Source organism: Dermochelys coriacea, chromosome 11 (genome assembly GCF_009764565.3).
Source record: "Dermochelys coriacea isolate rDerCor1 chromosome 11, rDerCor1.pri.v4, whole genome shotgun sequence".
NCBI lineage: Eukaryota > Metazoa > Chordata > Testudines > Dermochelyidae > Dermochelys > Dermochelys coriacea.
The window spans coordinates 46,726,267-46,748,890 of NC_050078.2; the positions used below are offsets into that span (position 1 = coordinate 46,726,267).

Sequence of the window (22,624 nt, forward strand, 5' to 3'; positions counted from 1 at the left end):
AGGCATCTATTCAGTGTTAAACAACTAACATTCAGCAAATACCAAAACAGTTAACTTACAAATCTGTTTAAGGCCATTCTTTTCAACTTAGTCACATTGTGTTAGCTTGATATATTAAAATTAACTTTTTTATATTACCCTCCCATTTTACAGTAATGCTGTAATCAGTTTTCAAACAATAAAACAGGGCAAAGTGCTGATGCCATTGCTAATAAAGTCAGCACGACTTGCAAAACCAATTACTTTTTCCTCATATTCAATGCAATTACAACATTGATATCCCTTGTGGTTTACAGTAATTAAATATTTTAACATTTTAATTAAATATTACAATGATTTCTAGGAGAGTATCCTGAATAGCCACATGCATGAAAATAGATTTACCCACAAAGACATTCTTGCTAGTGTTATCAAAACAAGCTGAGGTTAGGTCTAGAGTAACTGTCTTCTAGATTAAAAATTAACAAACTTTGAAATGATTTAATTAATTTTTAGAGAGATGTGACAAGTTCACATAGCAATTTTAACTTCAATTATAGCTTTAAAGGTTACTTTACTAGTTTCTTTGCTCAGAACACTTCTGATAATGCCTATGACACTAGCAGTCTACATTTTAAGTCCATCATTTGCTTTAAAAAGCCAGTGAATTTTAATTTTTATAGACAATTTATATACCATATAGCTCAAAGGTTTTTTACATATTTAATGCACAAATTGCATGCAAAAGTGACTGTCATCAACATTTAAATGATACCTTTCCAGTCATGATGTAACTAAGTATTTCAAAAGTATTATAGAGTTCTCGAGTCCCACATGTGAAGTGAATCATTTATTTTTATGAAGACCTTTAGTTCCAGATGTGGTTTTGTATCATGGAAAGGTCACTCTATTTGGAAGTGTCCCTGTGTGTGGGTGGTTGAAAGATAAGTTAGAAGACTCAAAAAATAGGTGCACTCTCCAAAATGCCTGCTCCATTTCTACCTCTATGCTACAGAACAGCGGTTCTTAGCTAAGGGTCCACGAGCAGGTTTCAGGGGAGCCACCAAAGTAAGTCAGAGAGTAGGGCTGGCGTTAGACAGGCTAGGGCCCAGGGCAGAAAGCCATAGCTCAAGCCCCGCCGCACAGGGCTGAAGCTAAAGCCTGAGCAACTTAGCTTTGCAGGGCCTGAGCAATTGCCCTGCATGCTACCCCCTAACACTGGCTCTGGCTTTTAATTTACTGGATATGCAGAAAAACAGCTGCTGTGGGCTGTGAAGTTTTTATACTATATAGAGAGTGCAGGGGCACTCAGAAAGAAAAAGGTTGCTGAGAACCCTTGCTATGGAAAAACCAACCAGAAAAAGACAACTGGGGCTAAGGAGAAGAAAAAGACAGTTACCTGTTCCGTAACTGGTGTTCTTCGAGATGTGTTGCTCATGTCCATTCCACATTAGGTGTGTGTACTTGCCACATGCACCGGTGCCAGAAGTGTTTCCCTCAGTGGTAGCTTGAGAAGCACTGCTCTACAGATATCTGATGTGGGGGACCAGCAATTTTTTTTCCCCCAATATGTGCGCAGACCGGCAGCCGATGGCTTGCGGACTGGCACCAGTCCACGGACCACCACTTTGAGTAGCACTGCCATAGAGGACTGGATCTGGCACCCTCTGGAGTGGCGGGCACATGCTGCGGTATAAGGGGCGCCGCCAGGGTCCCCCCACCCTCAGTTCCTTCTTGCCAAAACTCTGACAGTGGGGAAAGAGGATGAGTCATGGAATGAAAATAAGCAACATAAGCAACACATCTCACATCCATCTCTGTTATGGAACAGGTAACTGTCTTATCTTTTTCAAGTGCTTGCTCATGTCCATTCCATATTAGGTGACTCCCAAGCAGTGCCAACGGAGACAGGTAGGAGTTCAAGGACATGTAGATTGCAACACGGCTCCGCCGAACCCAGAGTCATCCAATGGCCGGCTGCGTGACGGTGTAATGTGCTGTGAACATGTGAACCAAAGACTAGGTCGTGACTCTGCAGATGTCCTGGATGGGAACGTGCGCAAGGAAGGTCACCGAGGACACCTGAGCTCTGGTCAAATGGGCCCTCACAATCGGCAGCAGTGGGACCTGTGCCAGCTCGTAACAGGTCCCTGATGCAGGAGATGAACCAGTTGGAAATACTCTGTGGACACTGGAAGGCCCTTCATCCTGTCCGCTGTCGCGAAGAAGAGCTGAGTCGACCTGTGGAAGGGCTTGGCATGCTCCAGCTAAAATGCCAGAGCACGTCTGACTTCCAGGGCATGTAGGACTCCTTTACTCACTGTGCAGCTTGAGACAAAACACCGTGAGGAAGATGTCCTGGTTGACATGGAAGGAAAACACCACTTTTGGTAGAAAGGCCAGACGGGGTCACAATTGAACTTTGTCCTTGTAAAACACTGTATACAGTGGCTCTGATGTCAGGGCTTTAATCTCCAACACTCATTTAGCTAATGCTACCACCACAAGGAAAGGGGCCTTTCATGACAGGTGGGAAAGGGAGCAGGAGACCATAGGCTCAAAGGGCAGGCCTGTGAGCCTAGAAAGAACCAAGTTAAGGTCCCACTGTGGGACAGGAGCCTGGACTGGCGGGAAGAATCTCTCAAGGCCTCTCAGGAATCTGACTGACGAGATTCCTGAGAGGATCGGCGAGTGGAGAGCAGAGATGGCTGCAAGGTGCATCCTGATGGAAGAGAGGGTCAGCCCCTGGTTCTTAAAATGAAAAAGGTAATCTAAGATAGATTGTAAGGAGGAGCACCACGGAGAGATGCTACGCTCAGACACCCAGTCGGAGAACCTCGTCCACTTGGCCAGGTAGGTTGCTCTAGCGGAAGGCTTCCTGCTTTCCAGGACGACTTGCTGGACCTCATTAAGAGCAGGTCCGCTCCTCTGGGTTCAACCACGCAACATCCAAGCCACGAGGTGGAGGGAGGCGAGGCTGGGGTGTAACAGGCTCCTGTGATCTTGCAAAATCAGATCTGGTCAGTTGGGAAGGAGCCAGGGAGCAGTCTCCACCAGGTCCATCAGCGTGCCGAACCAATGCTGGCATGGCCACATTGGGGCGATCGTGATAACTTGGGACGTGTCTCTCTTGTTCTTTGACAGGTCTCTGCTGATGAGTGGGATTGTCAGGAATGCATTCATCAGACCCCCCTGACCATGACAGGAGGAAAGCGTCAGAGAGAGAGTGTGTGTCCTTGCCCAGACCTTCTGGAAGAGCATACCTCCGGATGCAGTGACCATTCGTGGTGAGAGAAAAAAGGACCTGTGGAGGCAATCTGCCAGCGTGTTCCTGACGCTGGGGAGGTGACAGGTCTCCAATGGACTGCTTGATGCAGGAATCCCACAATCGGAGAGCCTCTCAACACAGAGCTGATGAGCGTGCTCCCCCTTGCCTGTTGATGTAGAACATCGAGGCCGTATTGTCCATCAACACTCTCAGCACCTTGCCTGACAGATGCGGTAGGAAGACCCCACAGGCTAAACATACTGCTCTGAGCTCTTTGACGTTTATGTGCAATGTCATCTCCTCCCAAGACCACATACCTTGGGTCTGTGGCTCGCCTAGATGCGCTCCCCAGCAGACGTCTAAAGCGTCCAATATCAGTTCAACTGAGTGGAACTCCTTCCAGGAGAGCCTTGTGGGCAGTCCACCATTGCAAGGAGTTAAGTATCCCCGGCAGCATGGTGGTAACTTTGTCCAGGTGATTTCTGGACTGGGAACAGACTATTACCAGCCACAGCAGCAAGGGTCACATCCTGAGCCTTGCATGGCGGACGACATATGTACATGCTGCCATGTGGCTCAGCAAACGCAGACATACCCGGGCCATAGTTAGAAGGAACCTGGTATGATGTTCACCGTCGTCTGGAACCTCTCCTGTGGCAGGAAAGCTCTGGCACAGGTGGAGTCGAGCAATGCTCCGATGAACTCTATCTTCTGCACCAGAACTAACGTAGATTTCTTGTCGTTCACCAACAGGCCCAGGGACTGGCACATGACCTGTAGCACTGTGAAGTCCCTTTGGACTTGCGACCTGGAGCGACCTTTGGCCAGCAAGTCATCAAGATATGGGTAGATCTGAATACCCTGAAGTAAGCTGCCACCACTGTCATGCACTTGGTAAATACCCTCAGTGTTGTTGCTAGGCCAATCTGAGTAGTGGTTGGATCCCATTGTGAAGAATAAGAAGCATCTGTGTCCTTGGAAGATCACTATACGAAAGTGTGTGTCCTTCAAGTCGAGGGTGGCATACCAGTCTCCCTGATTCAGGGAGGGGATAATGGAGGCCAGGGACACCATGCGGAACTTTAACTTCTTTAGGTATTTGTTGAGGTCTCACAGGTCCAGGACGGGTCTTAGACCGCCCTTGGTCTTTGGATTAGAAAGTATGGGGAATAGAACCCTTTGTTCCTGTAAGGAACTTCTTCCACCACTAGCTGCAGCAGGCCCTTCACCTCCTGTGTGAGGAGACTTTTGTGAGAAGGGTCTCTGAAGAGGGACAGGGAAAGGGGAGGATAGAAAAAAACTGGAGGGTATAGCCACGGGCCATTGTGTTGAGGACACACCTAACTTAAGTTACTGCAGTCCAGGCAGGGAGGAAAAAGAGAAAGGTGGTTGGAGAAACATAGGGAAAACGGATCTGGGGTACAGTCTGGTAGGTTGCCCTCTAGTGCATCCTCAAAATACCCACTTGCCACACTGCCTGTTGCGGGTGGAGCCTGACTGGGTAGAGAGCAGAGGTTGGTGGCTCTCTCTTTCTTAAAAAAAAAAAAAAAAAAGTTACCTGACACCGACTACTCTGATTTCTCAGCCTACTAGCCTTGGATTAAAAATCAAACATGCAAACACCACTCGTACCACGAGGCTCCCCGAAAAGGTCACTGTTCCAAAGCCATTCCTCCCCATCCCCCACAGTGAAAAGAATAAACAAGCTGCGTACTTTATATTGTATACCATATTGAACTGTAAAATAAATCAATTCTACCAGTATTAATCTTAATACATTTTTTCTGAGTAGTATTTGACCAGCTATAGAGCTGGTTGATAACCACAAAAAAGTAGTAACTGAATAAGCTATTTAACTGATACCAGTAAAATTGACTGAATAATATATTTGCCAAGTACTATTCAACCAACTCCACTTATTACGGATCTTCTTTCCTTTGATGCCTTAACTCTTTCTATATTGTTTCTATTATAGATCATGGCAGATCTTTTTCCAATTTGTCTTCAGTGTGTTTTTTCTTATATAAATCTCTCACCATCTTTCTTTCACTTTCCTTGCATTGTGCTCTCCATCTCTCCAGGTATTTTCTGTCTCACTTTTGTTTTCTTAAAACCAAACTTTAAGGGTATGTCAACACAGCTACTAGACATCCATGGCTGGCCTGCGGTAGCTGACTCGGGCTCACAGTGCTCAGGATGCAGGCCTGTTTCACTGCTGTGTAGACTTCTGGGCTCAGGCTGGAGCCCGGCCTCTATGACCCTGTGGGGTTGGAGGGTCCCAGAGTCATGGGGTTTTTCTTTGCTGTGTAGACATGCATTAAAAGACAGTCAAGTACTATTTAGGGTAATTAATCAATCTCTCTCTTCCCCCACTCATACCTACAACATTTGGAAATTTTACCAGACATCCCATAGATAAAAGATTAAACCTACTATCCGCTTAATGAAACAAACAAAACAATCAGGGAGCAATACTGTTCAGGAGCAATATGCAGGAAAACCAAATGCTGTTCCATTCCGGCGGCTGGAAAAGGAGAACATATGAGATTCCTAACAAAGTGTTGCTCCCTGGGTCTTGCTTGGGAGCTGCAAACCGGAATGTCTGTGAGCCCAGTGTTTCCCAAATGGTGGGTTGTGGGAAGATTCTAGATTGGCCACCACATCCAGGGCCAGATTAACCCATAACGGGTCCTGACCTACCCAAAACACACACTTCTCCCAGTCTGGTGCGAAGGGGAGGGTCTGGAGTGAGGGGCCATGAGAGTGAGCCTTGCCCTGCATTCACCCTGCAGCTTCTGTCCTATAGGGCTGGACCTGGCATTGCAACCTGCTGTATGAGGTCATTGCGGCATTCAGATTTAGCCCAGCCATTCCTACTGGCCAAATATGAGTAGTGCTGCAACCCCATATACCAGGTTGCAGAGCCCAGAGTGGGGAGCCAGGTCCAGCCCCAAAGGATAAGAACCGCTGCTGCAGGTGAGTGCAGGGTGGGCTCATTCTCCAAACTCAATCACCACCCCTCCAGGCTGGGGTTAGGGTTGTGATGCTTGGGCAAAGTGTGTGGGAGGGGGCGGGGGGGGGGGGGTTGTACATGATGGGTTATAAAAAAGACAAAATGGATTTGGTGAGTCACCTTAGTAAAAAGTTTGAGAACCACTGTACTAGCCAGAGCCCGATATGAAAGATGGAGTCCTGTCAAACAACAAGACTGGCTTCTGGGATGGAGAAGGGGTATTCTCCTTTCGTCTTCCTCCCCACACCTCAAAACTTCCTGGCCACTGTGAGGATATTGGGTTCTCTCTACTTCACCTCTTTCTCATCTTTCTGGATGCTGAACGGGGAACATTTGCCTCTATTGTATCTTTCTCCCAGCATTCATATTTTGAGTCATCTTTCCCAGTAAACAGTCTCCGAGCCTGCTTCTGCTATTACTCAAAGCTTCCCCAAACTTTGGCAGAATGAACCTGACCTGAATCTCTTCAGCTTTACTTTTGCCTGCTTTGTTTCAGGCTGTGGAAGCTCAGAGCAGGAGCAAAGGCACTGACGCTGCCTACTGATTTGGGAATTCAGCACTGTGATGATTTCAGCTCATAAGATAACCTTCACATCAATTCAGGCTAGACAGGTGCTTTTTAAAAAGATGAAATCTTAAATTCTGCATTTGCTCCGTGAAGTTTTCTACTCACCTGGCCATCATACACATATTGCATCTTTGGCAATTTAGGAGGAGGGTTAGGGAAGTCAGGATGCCCTGATACACAGCGTCTTCAGTGTCCTTATGTGGAGGAGATGATATGGGTGCTTTGGATACCCTAACTTAGACACCCCAATACACAATGACTTAAGCAAGCAGCTAGTATGCCTGAACAACATCCTTAGTAGCCAGGCTGCAAGGCCTTATGAGTGTGGTAGGGTTTTTTTGTAAATAGACTCTTATGAGAGGGTGCTGCCGGTGCCTGGACCATTTGCAGGTGGTTGATGGTTGTATGGAGTTGTTTGGTGATGCATTAAAGTTGGAGAAATGATTGTGAACCTTGGGGCAGTCACCTACTGAGAGTGATACAACAGCACATACTGTACTGTAAACTGTATTTTCTGTATTTATTTTTAATAACTAAACGGATTTGCCTGACAACAGGATTTTTTTCTCTTCAGAATTTTCTGGGTATGCCTCTGGAAATCCCTGGAAATCATAATCCTCTATTGCTGAACATCACATTTATTTGCTGCTGAATCATTTCCTACAAAATGACTTAGAGCTTCAAATAGGGAAATACACAGCAGGATCAGATAACCTCTTCGTCTCCTAGTTATCTGCAAATAATCTTAATAAGAAAACATAGTAAATTGCGAAAATAATTTCTAATGATAATATTTATCAAAGTTTTACTAAAGGGCATCAACTGTTCCTTTTTGTCCAGACAAAAGATATTTATATCATATTGACTTCACCTGCACTAATTGTTGCACTGATAAAAATGAGCTTCATGCATCTCTAGATCATATTTTGTTTTAAATAAAAAGAGATTGTTCGTCTTTCATGCATTGAACTTCAAAGTCACAATTCAGATCCCTAAGTTAGAGCTCACTTATCTGTTGATTATTGACAATCTCACCACTGACTAAATACCTGTCTTGGGAATTACGTAGCTATTTAGATCCTGCCCACTGTTTCAGGATCTGGTTTAAGTCATAGACAAACAGCAATTTCCTTTTCAGAACACATTGTGGTCAAATAGATTTTAGATGTACTATCTGCAGACAAACAGAGATTCTTCAAGCTTACACCAAAAACAGCCATACTTGGAGATGATTGCTTAATATAGTACATATTGCTCAAACAAGACTGTGAAAGCAACAAAACCTTTTTTTAAAGCATTCCCATAAAAAAACAAGGTGCAATTCCATCTTTTGAAGCTATCAAGTTGAATTTCTAGCTGAACAGATAAAATCAACAGCTATCCAGAAACCTATTAAAAAAATCTTCCTACAGAGACATTTCTCTGGCCTCTAAGTTGTAGCTGTTCTACAGTAGTAGTTTTGTTATCTGTGGCAAATGACAACATTTCAACAGCTTGTATAACAAACATTTTTATAAATAGAATGACATCACTTTATAGTTAAAAATGTATATTGAAAAGAAGGAATTTCACCCAACTGTCTGAACTGCTAACCAGTGTTCCCTCTAAGTTTTTCCATCCATGTGCGGAATGAATTTTGTTATGTGGACCATATCAAGGTAGTGTGCGGATGTGTGTCACCAGTAGAAACAAAAAAACCTAGATATAATATATATTTTTAAAAATCTACCATAGAGATAATTACTCCAGTCAGGACAGGATAGGCATTTTAGAACTCACTACTCAAAGAATTAAATTTAAGCATAAGAGAGAAATAAAAATTATGAAATGCAGAGACCAGTCAAAAAACTAAAACACACTTTGAAAGAAGTTTCAAGTGATACCACCACCACCACCACAAGTACGTTTGGAAGGTGAGCGTGACAGAGACACACACACGCTGCCCCTTGAAGTAGATCGGCACTCAGCAGTCTGAAGTCCGCTTGTTGAGACACAGCAACAGCTGCCAGCAAGCTCCTTCCATCCTGAACCCTGTTGTGTCAGGCCCCCCCACCCGACTATGTGGAAATGGGGTACAGGGCGGGGGACACCCTGACACCAGCATTTCCCCCCGACACAGCAAGCGGGAGGCTCCTGGGAACAGCTGGCCAGGGGCTTCAAGGCAGAGGGCAGGAGCTGTGTGGCAGTGAGGGGAGGGACACCTGAAGTGTGCGGCACTTGATAGCAGGTTGGGTGGCCACCCAGCCACGCGGCTTAGAGGGAACTTAGCTGCTAACTGCTAAGTCAGAAAGAAAAACCAAAAATATCAAATGTCATGGTATTTATCATAAAGATTACATAATGAGAAACAATAGCTGTAATAGCAGTTAATTCCATTTTATAAGTAACATGATTGCATTGAGGTGTATATCATGTGAATATTAATTTTACTAAAATGTTAGTGATCAAATTTCTCCCCCCCCGAGAAACAGAAAGGGAATCAAAAGCAAGGCTTACAGTTTGACTGTCAGGAAAGTCCATCTTCAACAATTTATGAGCACATTCTTCAAAGTCTAAGCTGCAAAGAAAAAATAAATAGTTTTGTATTCCCATTGAGTACACATTATGTTAAAAACACATACAGAATTATGTTGATACCAATGATGTTAAGCATACAAATCAAAGTGTTTTAGCATGACGAAGTTTTGAATTGAATTTGTTGCTGTTAAAATGCCCTAGCAATGCTAGTTTCGGCTCCTTCCAAACATAAGGGTGGTTGAGGAAATCAGTATTTGAAGTATGGTGACAAATGAAACAATAGGGTGAAAGCTGTCTAAATCAAGACTATGATCTGCATTTTAGAGAAGACTGAATACATTCTCCTTTCACCACACTTTAATTACTCATCAAAAGCATTGTGTTCAACAGCTTTCTTTAAAAGTTCTCAAGCTTAAACTAAAATATTTCCAAACAGCATTCTGCTATTCAACAATTTTATATCTGAAAGTGAATCCAAAGCTAATAAATCTGCAGACAGACTAAAAACAAGGTGACTCTCTTTTATGAGACACTGCTATTACATCATACTAAATGGAAATACACAAAGTCTAGTAACAAAAATACGTAAGTTCATTCTGACTAACTCCTGTAAAATACCAAAATGTAACCTCTGTACCCATGCCCATATACTTTTCTGAAGTTGCTATCTTGATCTTTCGTATCTCAGGTTTCAGAGTGGTAGCTGTGTTAGTCTGTATAAGCAAAAAGAACGAGGAGTACTTGTGGCACCTTAGAAACGAACAAATTTCTTTGAGCATAGGCTTTTGTGGGCTAAAACCCACTTTATCGGATGCATGCAGTGCAAAATACAGTAGGAAGATATACATACATACATACATACACACACACACACACACACACACACACACACAGAGAACATGAAAAAATGGGTGTTGCCATACACACTATAATGAGAGTGATCAATTAAGGCGAGTTATCAGCAGGAGAAAAAAACCTTTTGTAGTGATAATCAGGATGGCCCATTTCCAACAGCAGACAAGAAGGTGTGAGTAACAGTGAGGAGGGGGAGGGGGAAATAAGCATGGGGAAATAGTTTTACTTTGTGTAATGACCCATCCACTCCCAGTCTTTATTCAAGCCTAATTTAATGGTGTCCAGTTTGCTAATTAATTCCAATTCAGCAGTCTCTCGTTGGAGTCTGGTTTTGAAAGTTTTTTGTTATAATATTGCGACTTTTAGGTCTGTAATCGAGTGACCAGGGAGATTGAAGTGCTCTCTGACTGGTTTTTGAATGTTATAATTCTTGATTTCTGATTTGTGTCCATTTATTCTTTTACGCAGAGACTGTCCGGTTTGGCCAATATACGTGGCAGAAAGGCATTGCTGGCACATGATGGCATATATCACATATATCGTTCACCTACACACCTACCAATGTGATATATGCCATCATGTGCCAGCAATGCCTTTCTGCCATGTATATTGGCCAAACCGGACAGTCTCTACATAAAAGAATAAATGATATATGTGATATATGCCATCACTTTTGTCAATAAAACTGTGCATCGTAGACAAGGCCTAAGGAGAGTCTGAGGAGAGTTTGGAACAATAGTTCTGAGAGGTATGAACTGCCATTCACCTCCGTAAGGTGTTAACTCAGCTGCCCAGTAACAAATTACTGTTCACTATTTCATTCCTCATGTAGGAAAGGCGAGAGAGGATCACACATCTATACAATTTACTGTGAGCAATGACTCATTTTGGTACCACAAGAGGCTAGCAATTGGCAGATACTACCGGCTATTTTTAACCCACATGAAAAAGTCAAGCTCAAGGAACCTAACAGAGCTTATGGCGTATTCAAGAAACAACGAAAGGGAGCCAAGCAACACACACTATTATATTTTGCATATTTACACAATTTGCTGTAAGACTGGAGATTCACACGGGTGAAGCTTATTTTGTGGACAGTCTGGAAAAGTACAGTTTCCCCATACCCCCAATCTGTCCTGACTATACCAGTGCTCCATAAAACAGAAGCATGATCTAGTGTAACATTTTAAAAGTCTTCACCCAAAAAGGAAGTTTAGAAATGTAATGTACTAAATTTTTTCTAAATTAAGAACTTAAGAATGGCCATTCTGGGTCAGACCAATGGTTCATCTAAAACATCTGTTCAATTTCTTTATAAGACTGTAAGATAATGATAAAACTATTAACAACCCCATATTCAACAGATTCAATACAAATGCACTAATTTCTAAAGGACCACACACTTTTTTCAGTATAAATTATATACATTTTACCTTGACTGAATAGCAAGATAAATTGTACGACGAAAGGAGACCAGGTTAATTTCTGTTTGGTCATGGATAGTCACTTTTTGTCCTTGAAGAGAAAAAATTGGATATTTAGAAACTGAAACAGAGACATACATTCTAAGAAAGTGGAGATGTATGCATCTTCAGTAAGTCTTCAGTCTATTATGTAATATTGTGTATAAATACATTTAGGAGCATTTAGTAGGTGCTGTAAATGTTTACAAAAAACACTGGTACTTGCATGATGTGAGACTACAACTTAAAAAAAAGAAATCAAATTCACAAGTTATTCACAATTTTCAATGATACATGTATTAAGGTCCTGATTTTGCAAAGGGCAGAACCATACGTCTGTGCAGAATACAGACACCTGTTTATGATCTGGGACTAACTGAGTGAACATTTTCTTTTCATATGCTGGCTGATGTTTAGTCATCCAGAACTTGAACAAGGACTACAAAATTAAACCAAAATGTTTAATACAAAATTTAATAAAGGCAATTACTTACACCAGGGATGGGCAAACTTTTTGGCCCAAGGACCACACCTGGGTATGGAAATTGTATGGCAGGCCATGAATGCTTATGAAATTGGGGGTTGGGGAGGCTCCGGCTGGGGACAAGGGGTTTGGAGGGCGGGAGGGGGATCGGGGCTGGGGCAGGGACATGAGAGGGATACAGGGGGGCAGGCTCTGGACGGTGCTTAACTCAAGCAATTCCCAGAAACAGTGGCATGCCCTCCCTTCCCCCCCCCCCGGCTCCTACGCGGAGCGGTGGCCAGGTGTCTCTGCATACTGCCCTATCTGCAGGCGCTGCCCCTGCAACTCCCATTGGCTGTGATTCCCAACAAATGGGAGCTGCGGAGGCAGTGTGCGGAGCCCCCTGCTGCCCCCGCACACAGAAGCTGGAGGGAGAATATGCTGCTGCTTCTGGGAGCCGTGTAGAGTGAGGCAAGACCCTGACCCCGCTCCCTGGCTGGAGCGGGGCAAGCTCCAGACCCCACTTTCCGACAGGAACTTGAGGGCCAGATTAAAAAGCCTGAAGGGCCAGATGTGGCCCCCAGGCCGTAGTTTGCCCACCCCTGACTTACAAAATTGTGTGTATTTAGATCCAGATCCAGACCCAGACCCAGCTCCCATTGATATAAACAGGAACCTTTTCATTTACATCAATGGTTGTTGGATCAAGCCCATTGTGGTCCATCAAAGAATATTTGATGTCATGCACTGGAACAGAATTAAAAAGGACTAAAATAGCTAAACAGCTGCTCTGAAGGAAATTAATATCCTATTTCATATGGGAGTTTTCAAATATGCAACAGAAGTGACAACAGGCTTCTGTGAATTACCATCTTTTTCTTCAGCGTGCTATCTAAGTAAATTTCTGTGGGTTTTTTTTTTTTTTGTACAATATTGTAACAAGCTGGTGAAGAAATGATTCCCACCCTACAAACAGAGTAGAGCTTTCCTTCTACATTTTGCAGACCTATGAAGTAAACATCTAAACTTATTCTCACCCATCATATCTTTCTCAGTAATTACATAAGACGTTCTACAAAATGCACAGACGCCAATACGATTGTTTATTTGGAGTAAATAACTTGTAACAATGGTCTGTACAATAAATTATCCTGTCTTGAAACTCCCTTTTTAAAAAACCATTAATTGAAAGGTAATTGCAAACTTGAATTTTGAAATTGACCTTAAAACATTCAGACGGAGCACAAACAGCATGTCTTCAACTGTTCTTAAAAATTCCTTCAGAAAAATGACAATTTTTCTACTCCCTGGTTTATATTTATAGGGATCTTTCTGAAGTGCAACCGACACAATCAAACATACAAAGCCACAAATTCCTCCCTACTGCCGTTTCTCTTTCTATGGGCCCCTGCCCACTTCCTACCACCTCTTCAGTTTTAGCCTTGCTGCCTCTTGCAGAACCAGTGGGAGGACATGCACCATCAACAAAAATGAAACTTAATATGCACAAAGTGCTCTCAAAGACAAAGTAAACAAATTGAAAAAAGAAAAATAAGCATATTTAATCTTGTAACAGTAAAAACAAATTTTAAATAGAAATGTGATTTTTGTTGATTGCACACTTTAAATCTCAATTGCTTCAGATAGCATATAGCAAGTTACATTCTGATATTTTCTTTTCTTGATCTACTATAAAAAAGATCAATAGTAAATGTCAATAATTATACTCCTACCTTCTTCATCCTCTTCATCCTCTTCTTCATCCTCTTCACTGCTTCCAGCATCTTGATCTGTTTCTGAGTCACTATCACCTTCATCAAGAATTTCTAGAAGCAAAATTCCAGAGTAAATATTCCTGGGGTGGACTGTTTGCCTAGTGACGCAGAGATGTGGCCCCAAATATCTCGGGGTATGTCTAGTCCTAAGGGAGGGAGAGCCTGACAAAGCTGGAGCATGAAGACATGTTGCAAACGAGCTTCAACAGAAGGAAAGTCACTCTGACACCAGGCTTAGAAAAATGGGACCCCAGAGGGCCTAGATACCGTAGTGACAGGTATATTAAAATATATGGCAAATAGACAAAAGGATTCCCCCCAAAGTAGGAAAGCCAAACTCAATTCAGGCATACAAGAATGAAAAACTGGTGGAGAGGGAAACTGGTTGGTACTTTTCCAAAAACCTATTTTAAAAATTCCTTTCACAGACTGGTTTGGCATAGGCAAGCAATGGAGGACTCTGTGTTGAAACTCAACTCTTGGACAGAGGAAAAATCATTGTGACAAAGGCTCAGGAGAAAAAGCAATGTACTCAGTGCTCTCAGGAGATCCCTGTTCTTGTGGAGAAAAAGCTGCCTTACATTTATTTACAACCAATATTACTTTTAAAATAATAGATTTCATATTTGAAAGCAGAGTTGTAATTTAGAAACACAGAAGTGTTGCCAAAGAACACACAGTAGAAAAATCTTTATTAAGTGTGTATTAAACTATTACTATACAAATCTTTGGGACACAAATGACAGATTAAGAATTGTGTAACTACAACAAGGATGTAAGTAATTGACAATATTTATGGTACATTGTAATAAAAAAGGTGTTGTGTGTCTCATTGTGCATATGTGCAGTTTACATCATCATTTAAATACGAAAAATTCAGCTAAAATTAAAACCAGCTTTTACCTGAACAATATTGTTGGCAATTTTCTTTTGCCACTACCCCCTACAAAACACAATCTATAAACTTGCTAGAATGCTATCATATGCTTCATAGTTTTATACTCCACTTGAGTGCTTAAATGAACCTGGTTTACATACCCTTCTTAAGGGTTTTGTACTTCTCTTCATTTTCCATGAAGTCAGGATCCATCTTGAAAACATCTTTAAAAGAAAAGAAAATCTTATTTAAACTAAGAAACAGAACAAAATTATTGCATGTTTCATTTTAATTTGTTTTCATAGAGAATGAAATTGTTTGAAGTTAAATTTTTACTTCTTACTTACTAAGAACATCTTCTGGGTTATAATCATCTTCTAAAGGTAACATATGAGTAAACTGATCCTCTTCTTCTACTAGGTCTAGTCCCTCTGGAATGACTGGGTGATCCTTGAATCCATCCTTACGTACAGCAAACATAACTTCTATCATGTACTGAACGCGCATGTCAATTTTAGATTCGTGAAGAACGTGGCGAAGGCGGTCAAAGATTGCTTTAGATTAAAGAGAAAAACTAATTCTAATTTGAAGTGATCAGATACTAATAAAAAAAAAAGACTACAGATTTAAAGGTAATTATACCAACTAATTGTACTCACCATTAATACCTCTAGGAGATACTTCTGTTAATTTGAGTCCACATTCCTTTAGAAATCCAATTGCTACTTCAATACTGTCATCAGTTGGTCTTTCAAGAAGCAACGTGAGCATCTCCAAACATAAAACCTCATGAGCCTTCAGGGAGAAAAACAGTAAAGGGTTTTATAAAAGCAAGAACCTCTGACTTCCAAAATTACAATCCATTTTATTGCACTATTGTTATAAAATACTAGTTGACCAAGAACTATGCTTTTTGTGACTGCTACATCTCGTTTCAGTATGGGAAGTTATATTGCCACTTCCACATAAACTAAAGTCAGCATTTCAAATAAGGGTTCTGATTCTTATATTTGCACCTTCTTTGTACTGGACATTATTCTACTACTCAAATATGGCTGTCCTCATTCAGTCAAGCAATACAAGAAAATCTTTGCCATCATGAAGGGAATGGAACACATTTTGAAGGAACACTAACATCAAATATCATTTAGAGAAATAAAGTTTGGCACCTTCCTTTCATGCTCCACTCCTTTACATTTACTGCTAAAGCTTATTTAGAAGGGAGAAAAGGAAACAACTGCTGGACACCAATTTGTTTTTAGATGCAATTAAAGAGGTTGATATTGATCTATAAAGCCCTACATTGTTTAGGTTCTGACTATTTTAGGCAATGATCCTGCAACTGTCTTTGCATGAACAGATTCTTCTGCCTGTATAGAAGCTCCACTGCAGGCACTGGGGCTCTTTGTGGACACCAGGATCTACTCATGCAGTACCTAAGTGCAGAGCTAGGGCCAAGAGATCCCTGGTGTCCCTAAGCAAATATTATTATTTGTGTGTGGTCTTAGTTCTTATTTTAAAGAAATGCTTCTTTATCAAAAAGTAATAAAATTAAGCATTTTACTGTTCAAAGATTGCTATAAGTGTAACCTGTAGTACGACCATAATGTGTGAAACCATATCAAATACAAAATAACATACCACATTCTGATTGATTAGATGTGCAACGAACTTTGAAGCTGTCAGACAAAGTTGCTGAAAAATGAATAAAGAACAGTTAAATATACTTCAGTTTCCTCACATATTGAAAAGAGCTCTCAACTTAAAAACAGATCTCACAAACTGTGTATTTATGTATATCAAAATTTAAAATTAACCGGGAAGTCCTATGGCTTGTGCGATACAGGAGGTCAGACTAGATGATCACAATTCTCCCTTCTAGCCTTGCAGTCTATGAATCTATTAAAGCACTGCTGCAGGATACTGAAGCATTTCTTTTAAGATTATTAAAAGGATTGTACCCTTTAGAAAAAAAGCCATTGTTGTTGCATTAACTGAAATTAAAAAGAGTTTCAATCTTCAAGCTGCAGGGCATAAGATGCGGTCAGTTTAATAAAAAGATCACCATGATATACTACCACTAGTACTACAATTAATATAGTGCATTTTGCCAGGTTCTGGGCAGTCACACACATTCCTTTGAAACATACATTACTGACCACTCGGTAATAGGATAACACACTAGTGGGATCACTGGTTAGAGTGTGGCACTGTTTAAGTTCTTATATAAGCTTTTCTTACATACCTTATCATTTCTGCGATATCCTTTGCGAAAATTTAGAATTAGCCTCTTGAGAATCAGTTCTCCAATATTTGGAAACTTTGAATTGATGATTGCTACAACTGCTGCATAAACGTGTGTAAAGATTGGAGAAGCACTTTGTGCTTGCAAAATTGATCTAGACAGCAATCCCCTGTAAGTAAGAGTACACACACAAGTATAAGTGCCAATCATGAAAATATGAAATGATGTCATTCATCATCTACAGAACAGAACAAAAGCATATTCTGTGTTCCAGATAGTTAAAAGGTAGTTCCAACAAGTGGTTATTTTCATACTAAAACCTCGGATTATGTTTGGAGTACCAATTCTAAACCATATTAATGTTAACAAGAGGATTACAACTTACTTAAATAAGATTTTTAAATCAGTGATTAATTGTATGATCTGAGAACTAGAATAGGTTTGTCTTTGAAAAAAATTAATCTTTCTAGATCTCTCTTTCTGAATCTCTGGCTTCCTCTTAACTTAGCCCTAAATTACAAAAGCCATTCATTTGCAGGGAGGCCATTTTAAAAAAGGACAAGTGTAAATAAACAAAACACAATGGTTACTGTATATTGAGACCTCTCAACTGAAGATTAAACCTAGTTAAATTTCCTAGCCATTATTTCAATGCTATTTCTACTATCTACTAAAAAACTAACTTTTTACTAAAGATCAGGAATGATTTACACTTCCAACTGGTCTTTAAAAAAAAAAAAAAAAAAAAAGAGAGAGAGAGAGAGAGAGAGAGAAAAGAAAAAAAAAGAAAATGAAGATTAAAGGTGAAATCCTTTTGGAAGCTCCTCTTGATGACATTCTGGGAAAAAAGCTATTTCAAGAAGAAAAAAACTCTGCTTTTAATTTTTCAAGTTAATTTAGAAAAAATAAAATCAGAGGCAAGAAACTCACTTTAACCTTTTTATTAAAAAGTAAAAGAGAAAAGACCATTTGGGAAAACGTACGTACGTACATACGTACGTACGTACGTGTGTGTGTGTGTAATCTATAGTTAAAGAAAAGTACAAAAAAAATTACCCCCCAAAAATACAAACTCTAGCTAACAATATGATCTGAAAGCGTGTGGTAGGTATATAATGTAATTGAAAAAATATGAGAGCAGAAAATGTCACTAAAATTAGATGAGAATTATTTAATCATTACTTTTTTACATCATTACATTATTTATCTTACCATCAATTGTTTTTTTCCATAACTACAAATTTTGTAATGGTTGTTATTCAAAAGGCCACTAACACCTTATAAAAGTAATTCTGTTGCTACCTTTTTTTAATTACAGTAAATAAGTGTGTGTGAAAACAGCATCTTTGTGGCTTAAGAGTTCATCTGACCTTGTTCCTTACTTCTCAACTGAATTAATAATATTTATTTGTGACAGAACAGCCATCTCCACTGCAGTTAATTATGAAAACACAGAATTATGACCTTTTTAATAATGAGTATACTCAAAAGCAAATTAACTTCTCAGGAATAGAAATCTTGTTTCTATGCAATGTCACCAACCCCGAAAAAACAAAACCAAACCCCAAAACCCAGTGTAAGACTAACAAAGAAAAATCGGATGTTCAGCAAGACCAGAACAGTCTTCAAATGGTAATGCTAGGAATTTTCCCCACATGCACCAGCAAACTTTTAAACACCATAATTATGCTTTGACCTGACAGCTGGGGAAAGAAACATTGCTTCTGAGAACGTAAACAGTGAGACAGGGAGATGATCAAGTGGTTATTTTAACTACTTTCCCATCCACTAAAGACTGCTACTGTTAACAACTTGGCCCAGTTCAGCATAATTGGCAGACTCAGATCAAAAGAAATCCAACACGTTAATTGCGGTACTGTTGCATGTCAGGATTTAAGTGCACTGGCAAAGCTATGAGGAAGCTAGCAAAATACCTACCACTACCTAATTCTATTAGTTCCTCATTTTCAGGGACTCCAACTTCACCCAAATCATTAAATGGCTATGTTAAGGTTTTGACATGAATCTAAAAGATTAAGACACCATCCCTTGCCACTTTGCTAAATTTTGGTATCACTATGATATCACAAGCACATCAAACGCACTTACTAAATACAGCATAATATTATTAGTACATGCTACTCATCTGAACCCATTACATAAAAACTATCACAATTCAGATATGCTGGACTGTAATAAAAGAGTTAACTTGTCTCACAGGACATATGGTGAGTACAATAGAATCTGTGTGTGTCCGAAGACTGCAATATCAGAACTTAAACATTTATTTTCAGGCCAGAATTCTGCATGTCAACTTTTATCCTAAATCTGCAGTTTTGTTGGAGCCATGCTGGTCTTAGGATATTAGAGAGAGAATTTTATCCTCTGAATTGGTCTAATCATAAACCCCCAAAGATCAGGAGTAGATTATTCAACCTAAATTGAAGTATACACTCAAATTGTAATCTGCCAGTTAGTGGATGTAGTACCAAATTTAAATAATTATATAAAACTGGGCTCAATGCGCCACATTTTCATTTTAACTTAGAATCATAGAATATCAGGGTTGGAAGGGACCTCAGGAGGTCATCTAGTCCAACCCCCAACATCTCCTTCCAGGTAGAGCTGTCTGAAAAATTATCCGATTTTTTCCACTGGAAAACGTTAATTCACCAAAATTAAAATGTTACGGGGAAGGGAATATGCTGATTTTAATAATATTCTCTCAAAAAATCTGAAATGATCCCATGGGAATGGAACATGTACATATTTAGTTTTAAAATTACTGTTTAGAAATTTATTTTATAATATAACATTTAAAATTGAAATAGAAAAAAAAACCTGTTGGCAGAGCCCAAACAAAAATTTTTTTCACAAATTTCATTCAGCAGGAAATTTCAAAAGTTATGTTTTTATTCCAGTTCAGAATGAAAAATTTCAAAACTGAAGATTTTTTGCATGAAACTGAAATTCTGGTTCCCACACTGTTCTAGTTCCAGAAAATTAATGGAGTGGCAGAAGACTGTGCATTCTATTCTCCTGGCTAGCCTAAGTAACACAGAAACAAAAGAATTCTTATTAATATTTACTCATTCTCTGTAGTGTGGGGGACATGGAACCTAAAAATAATGTAAAAAATGCCTTTACCTATATTATTACAAATGTAACACAGAAAACTGATTTGCCCTCCAAGACCTGGATCTTGAAATCTGATCTATGTACCCACATGGAGCTCTCCACTCAACAGCGCTCTGATTACTTGCCTTTCAACAGAACTCTCCATGAGTGCAAGAGTTCACTTGGCATAAAGATTAGTCTTATGCTTCTTCTGGGACCATCGTAAATAGATATAAAGATAACTATCAAGACTCTATTTTAACACCTGAATAAAAAAAAATTGTCTTTCCAATTTTGCATTCACCTTTAAAAACTTATGGAGGTTTTTTTTAGTCAATTTAGGAGTTACAATTTAATTATGAGATAAAGCCAAATGGTGCTGTTTTTATATCTAAAATTTGTGCCTTCAACTTAATAAAACTAGAGAAAAAAGCTTTATCAGAAGCATACAAAGAACTCCCAGAGACTAGACAATTATTTTAGTAACAGTTATGTAACCCATATTTTAAAAATAATCACTGCCTGTAAGAAAAAAAATACAGTTTTTCAGATATAAAATTCATAGAGAGGAAAGTGCTACAATAAAAACTGTTCTACAATAGGCTGTCAAAGACTTTACTGTCACCTCCTGCTAGAAATGATGCCTGGGAGCTAGATAGTTATTTCTTGTTTTTAGATTTTCTGCAACAGTTGGCTCCCCCCCGCTTTCAGATTAAAAAAAAAATTAGCATACCCAATACATCCCTCTCCACTAAAGGCATATCTACCCGGGGATAAAAGCCCCATAGCATGGCACGGCTGGCTCAGGTCAGCTGATTTGGGCTTTAGGGCTAAAAAACCACTTTCTAGATATTCGGACTCAGGTTGGAGCCTGAGCTCTGGGACTATCCAACCTCGCACGGTCCCAGAGCCCGAATATCTATACAGCAAATTTTCAGCCCCGTGAACCCAAGTTAGCTGACCCAGCCCAGCTGCAGGTATTTTATCCCTGTGTAGATATACCCTTACACAGGGGTGGGGAACCTTTTTTCTATAGGGGCCACTGACCCACAGAAAAAAATCAGTCACAGGATATACACAGCCCCTTGGGGTGTAGCGCGGAGGGTCGGAGCTTCCCCCTGTAGCGGGGTTAGCCGACGCTCGTAGCTCCAGCCCCATGGGGGGGGGGGGCGTGTGTGTACGTGTGTAGGCTAAGGGCTTCCCCTAGGCTCCAGGGTGGGCCAGAAATGAGGAGTTCAGGGTATGGGGGGGAGAAGCTCTGGGCTGGGACAGGGATTTGGGATGCAAGAGGTGGTGAGGACCCCCGGCTGGGGATGTGGGATCTGGGGTGAGGTTGGGGATGAGTGGTTTAGGGAGTAGGAGGGGGCTCTGGGCTGGGGCCAAGGGGTTTGGAATGCAGGAGTAGGCTCAGGGCTAGGACAGGGGGTTAGGGTGTGGGAAGCAGTGCAGGGTCTTGGAGGGGGTTCCGACCTGGGGGGGCAAGTGGTTCAAGCTGTGGGCTCCAGCTGGGCAGCACTTACCTCAGGTGACTCCCGGTTGGCAGCACAACGGGGCTAAGGCAGGCTCCCAGTCTGCCCTGACTTCACGCTGCTTCTGGAAGCGGCCGAATCCGGCCCCTAGGTAGAGGTGTGGCCAGGCGGCACTGTACAGTGCATACTGCCTGCAGCCGCACGCACTGCGCTTAGCTTCCCTGATTGCACCTGCGCGCATGGGCAGCAGGGACATACCAGAGGCTTCCAGGAGCTGTCCGGAGCCAACCGGACTTTTAATGGCCTGGCAACCCTAGCTTCCCCCCACAACAGGGCGAGCCATGGATTGCGGCTCTAGCCCCGTGTAGGGAGGAAAAATCGGGGCTCAGGGCTTCCAGCCTGCGGCACTGAGACTTGCTGCGGGCTGGATGAAATTAGGCAGCAGGCCAAATCCTGCCCGTGGGCCATAGGTTCCCCACCCCTGCCCTAACAGTACCATAATTGTAACATTTACATTATAGCAGGTGTTATAGTCCGCCTATAGCAACAACAAAAATATGTATTTCCAGGTATTTTTAACATTGCTCGTTCTAGACATAATTGCCTTTGTTCAAGTCAGAATGTGTTGCTCTTGGTTTTTCTGCTTCTCTTTCTTGCCAATCTTAGTAGAAGATCAAAAGGCTTTTTTACTTCTCACATTAAAAACAAAGAGGGCATCTCTATTTTTCTGGATTAGCTGTTCTGATATCAATATATCTTTATTAATTTTAAGACTGCTGACTGTAGTTTAATATCTAATGTTTATACCAATATGAAATAACTACTGCATGAAATTAATATTATAATTAATGAGATTAATGTAATTTTTCTCCTTTTTCAAAATGTTTTTGAGGATTTATCTTGCTAGATTAAACACAGAGGCATAAACTGAGGGAGCTGAAGGGGAGGGAAAAAAAAAAAAAAAGGATATGAGCCATCTAACACCAGCTGTTAGGTCAGAGATATTCTGCACTGT

At 40.9% G+C, this 22,624-nt stretch overlaps 1 protein-coding gene across 6 annotated transcripts in view; it reads right to left on the minus strand.

The window, feature by feature from the left end:
• The window catches only part of CWC22 (CWC22 spliceosome associated protein homolog), a 47,943-nt gene that overhangs the window by 13,375 nt on the left and 11,944 nt on the right, over positions 1-22,624 (minus strand). For all 6 annotated transcript variants that reach the window (XM_038421815.2, XM_038421817.2, XM_038421816.2 and 3 more), the window contains 8 exons: positions 17,024-17,192; positions 16,420-16,473; positions 15,438-15,573; positions 15,126-15,332; positions 14,940-15,002; positions 13,860-13,952; positions 11,634-11,715; positions 9,325-9,385 (listed from right to left, as the gene is read on the minus strand). In XM_038421815.2, coding sequence (XP_038277743.1) covers positions 9,325-9,385; positions 11,634-11,715; positions 13,860-13,952; positions 14,940-15,002; positions 15,126-15,332; positions 15,438-15,573; positions 16,420-16,473; positions 17,024-17,192 — 865 coding nt within the window. The remainder of the gene's footprint in view (positions 1-9,324; positions 9,386-11,633; positions 11,716-13,859; positions 13,953-14,939; positions 15,003-15,125; positions 15,333-15,437; positions 15,574-16,419; positions 16,474-17,023; positions 17,193-22,624) is intronic.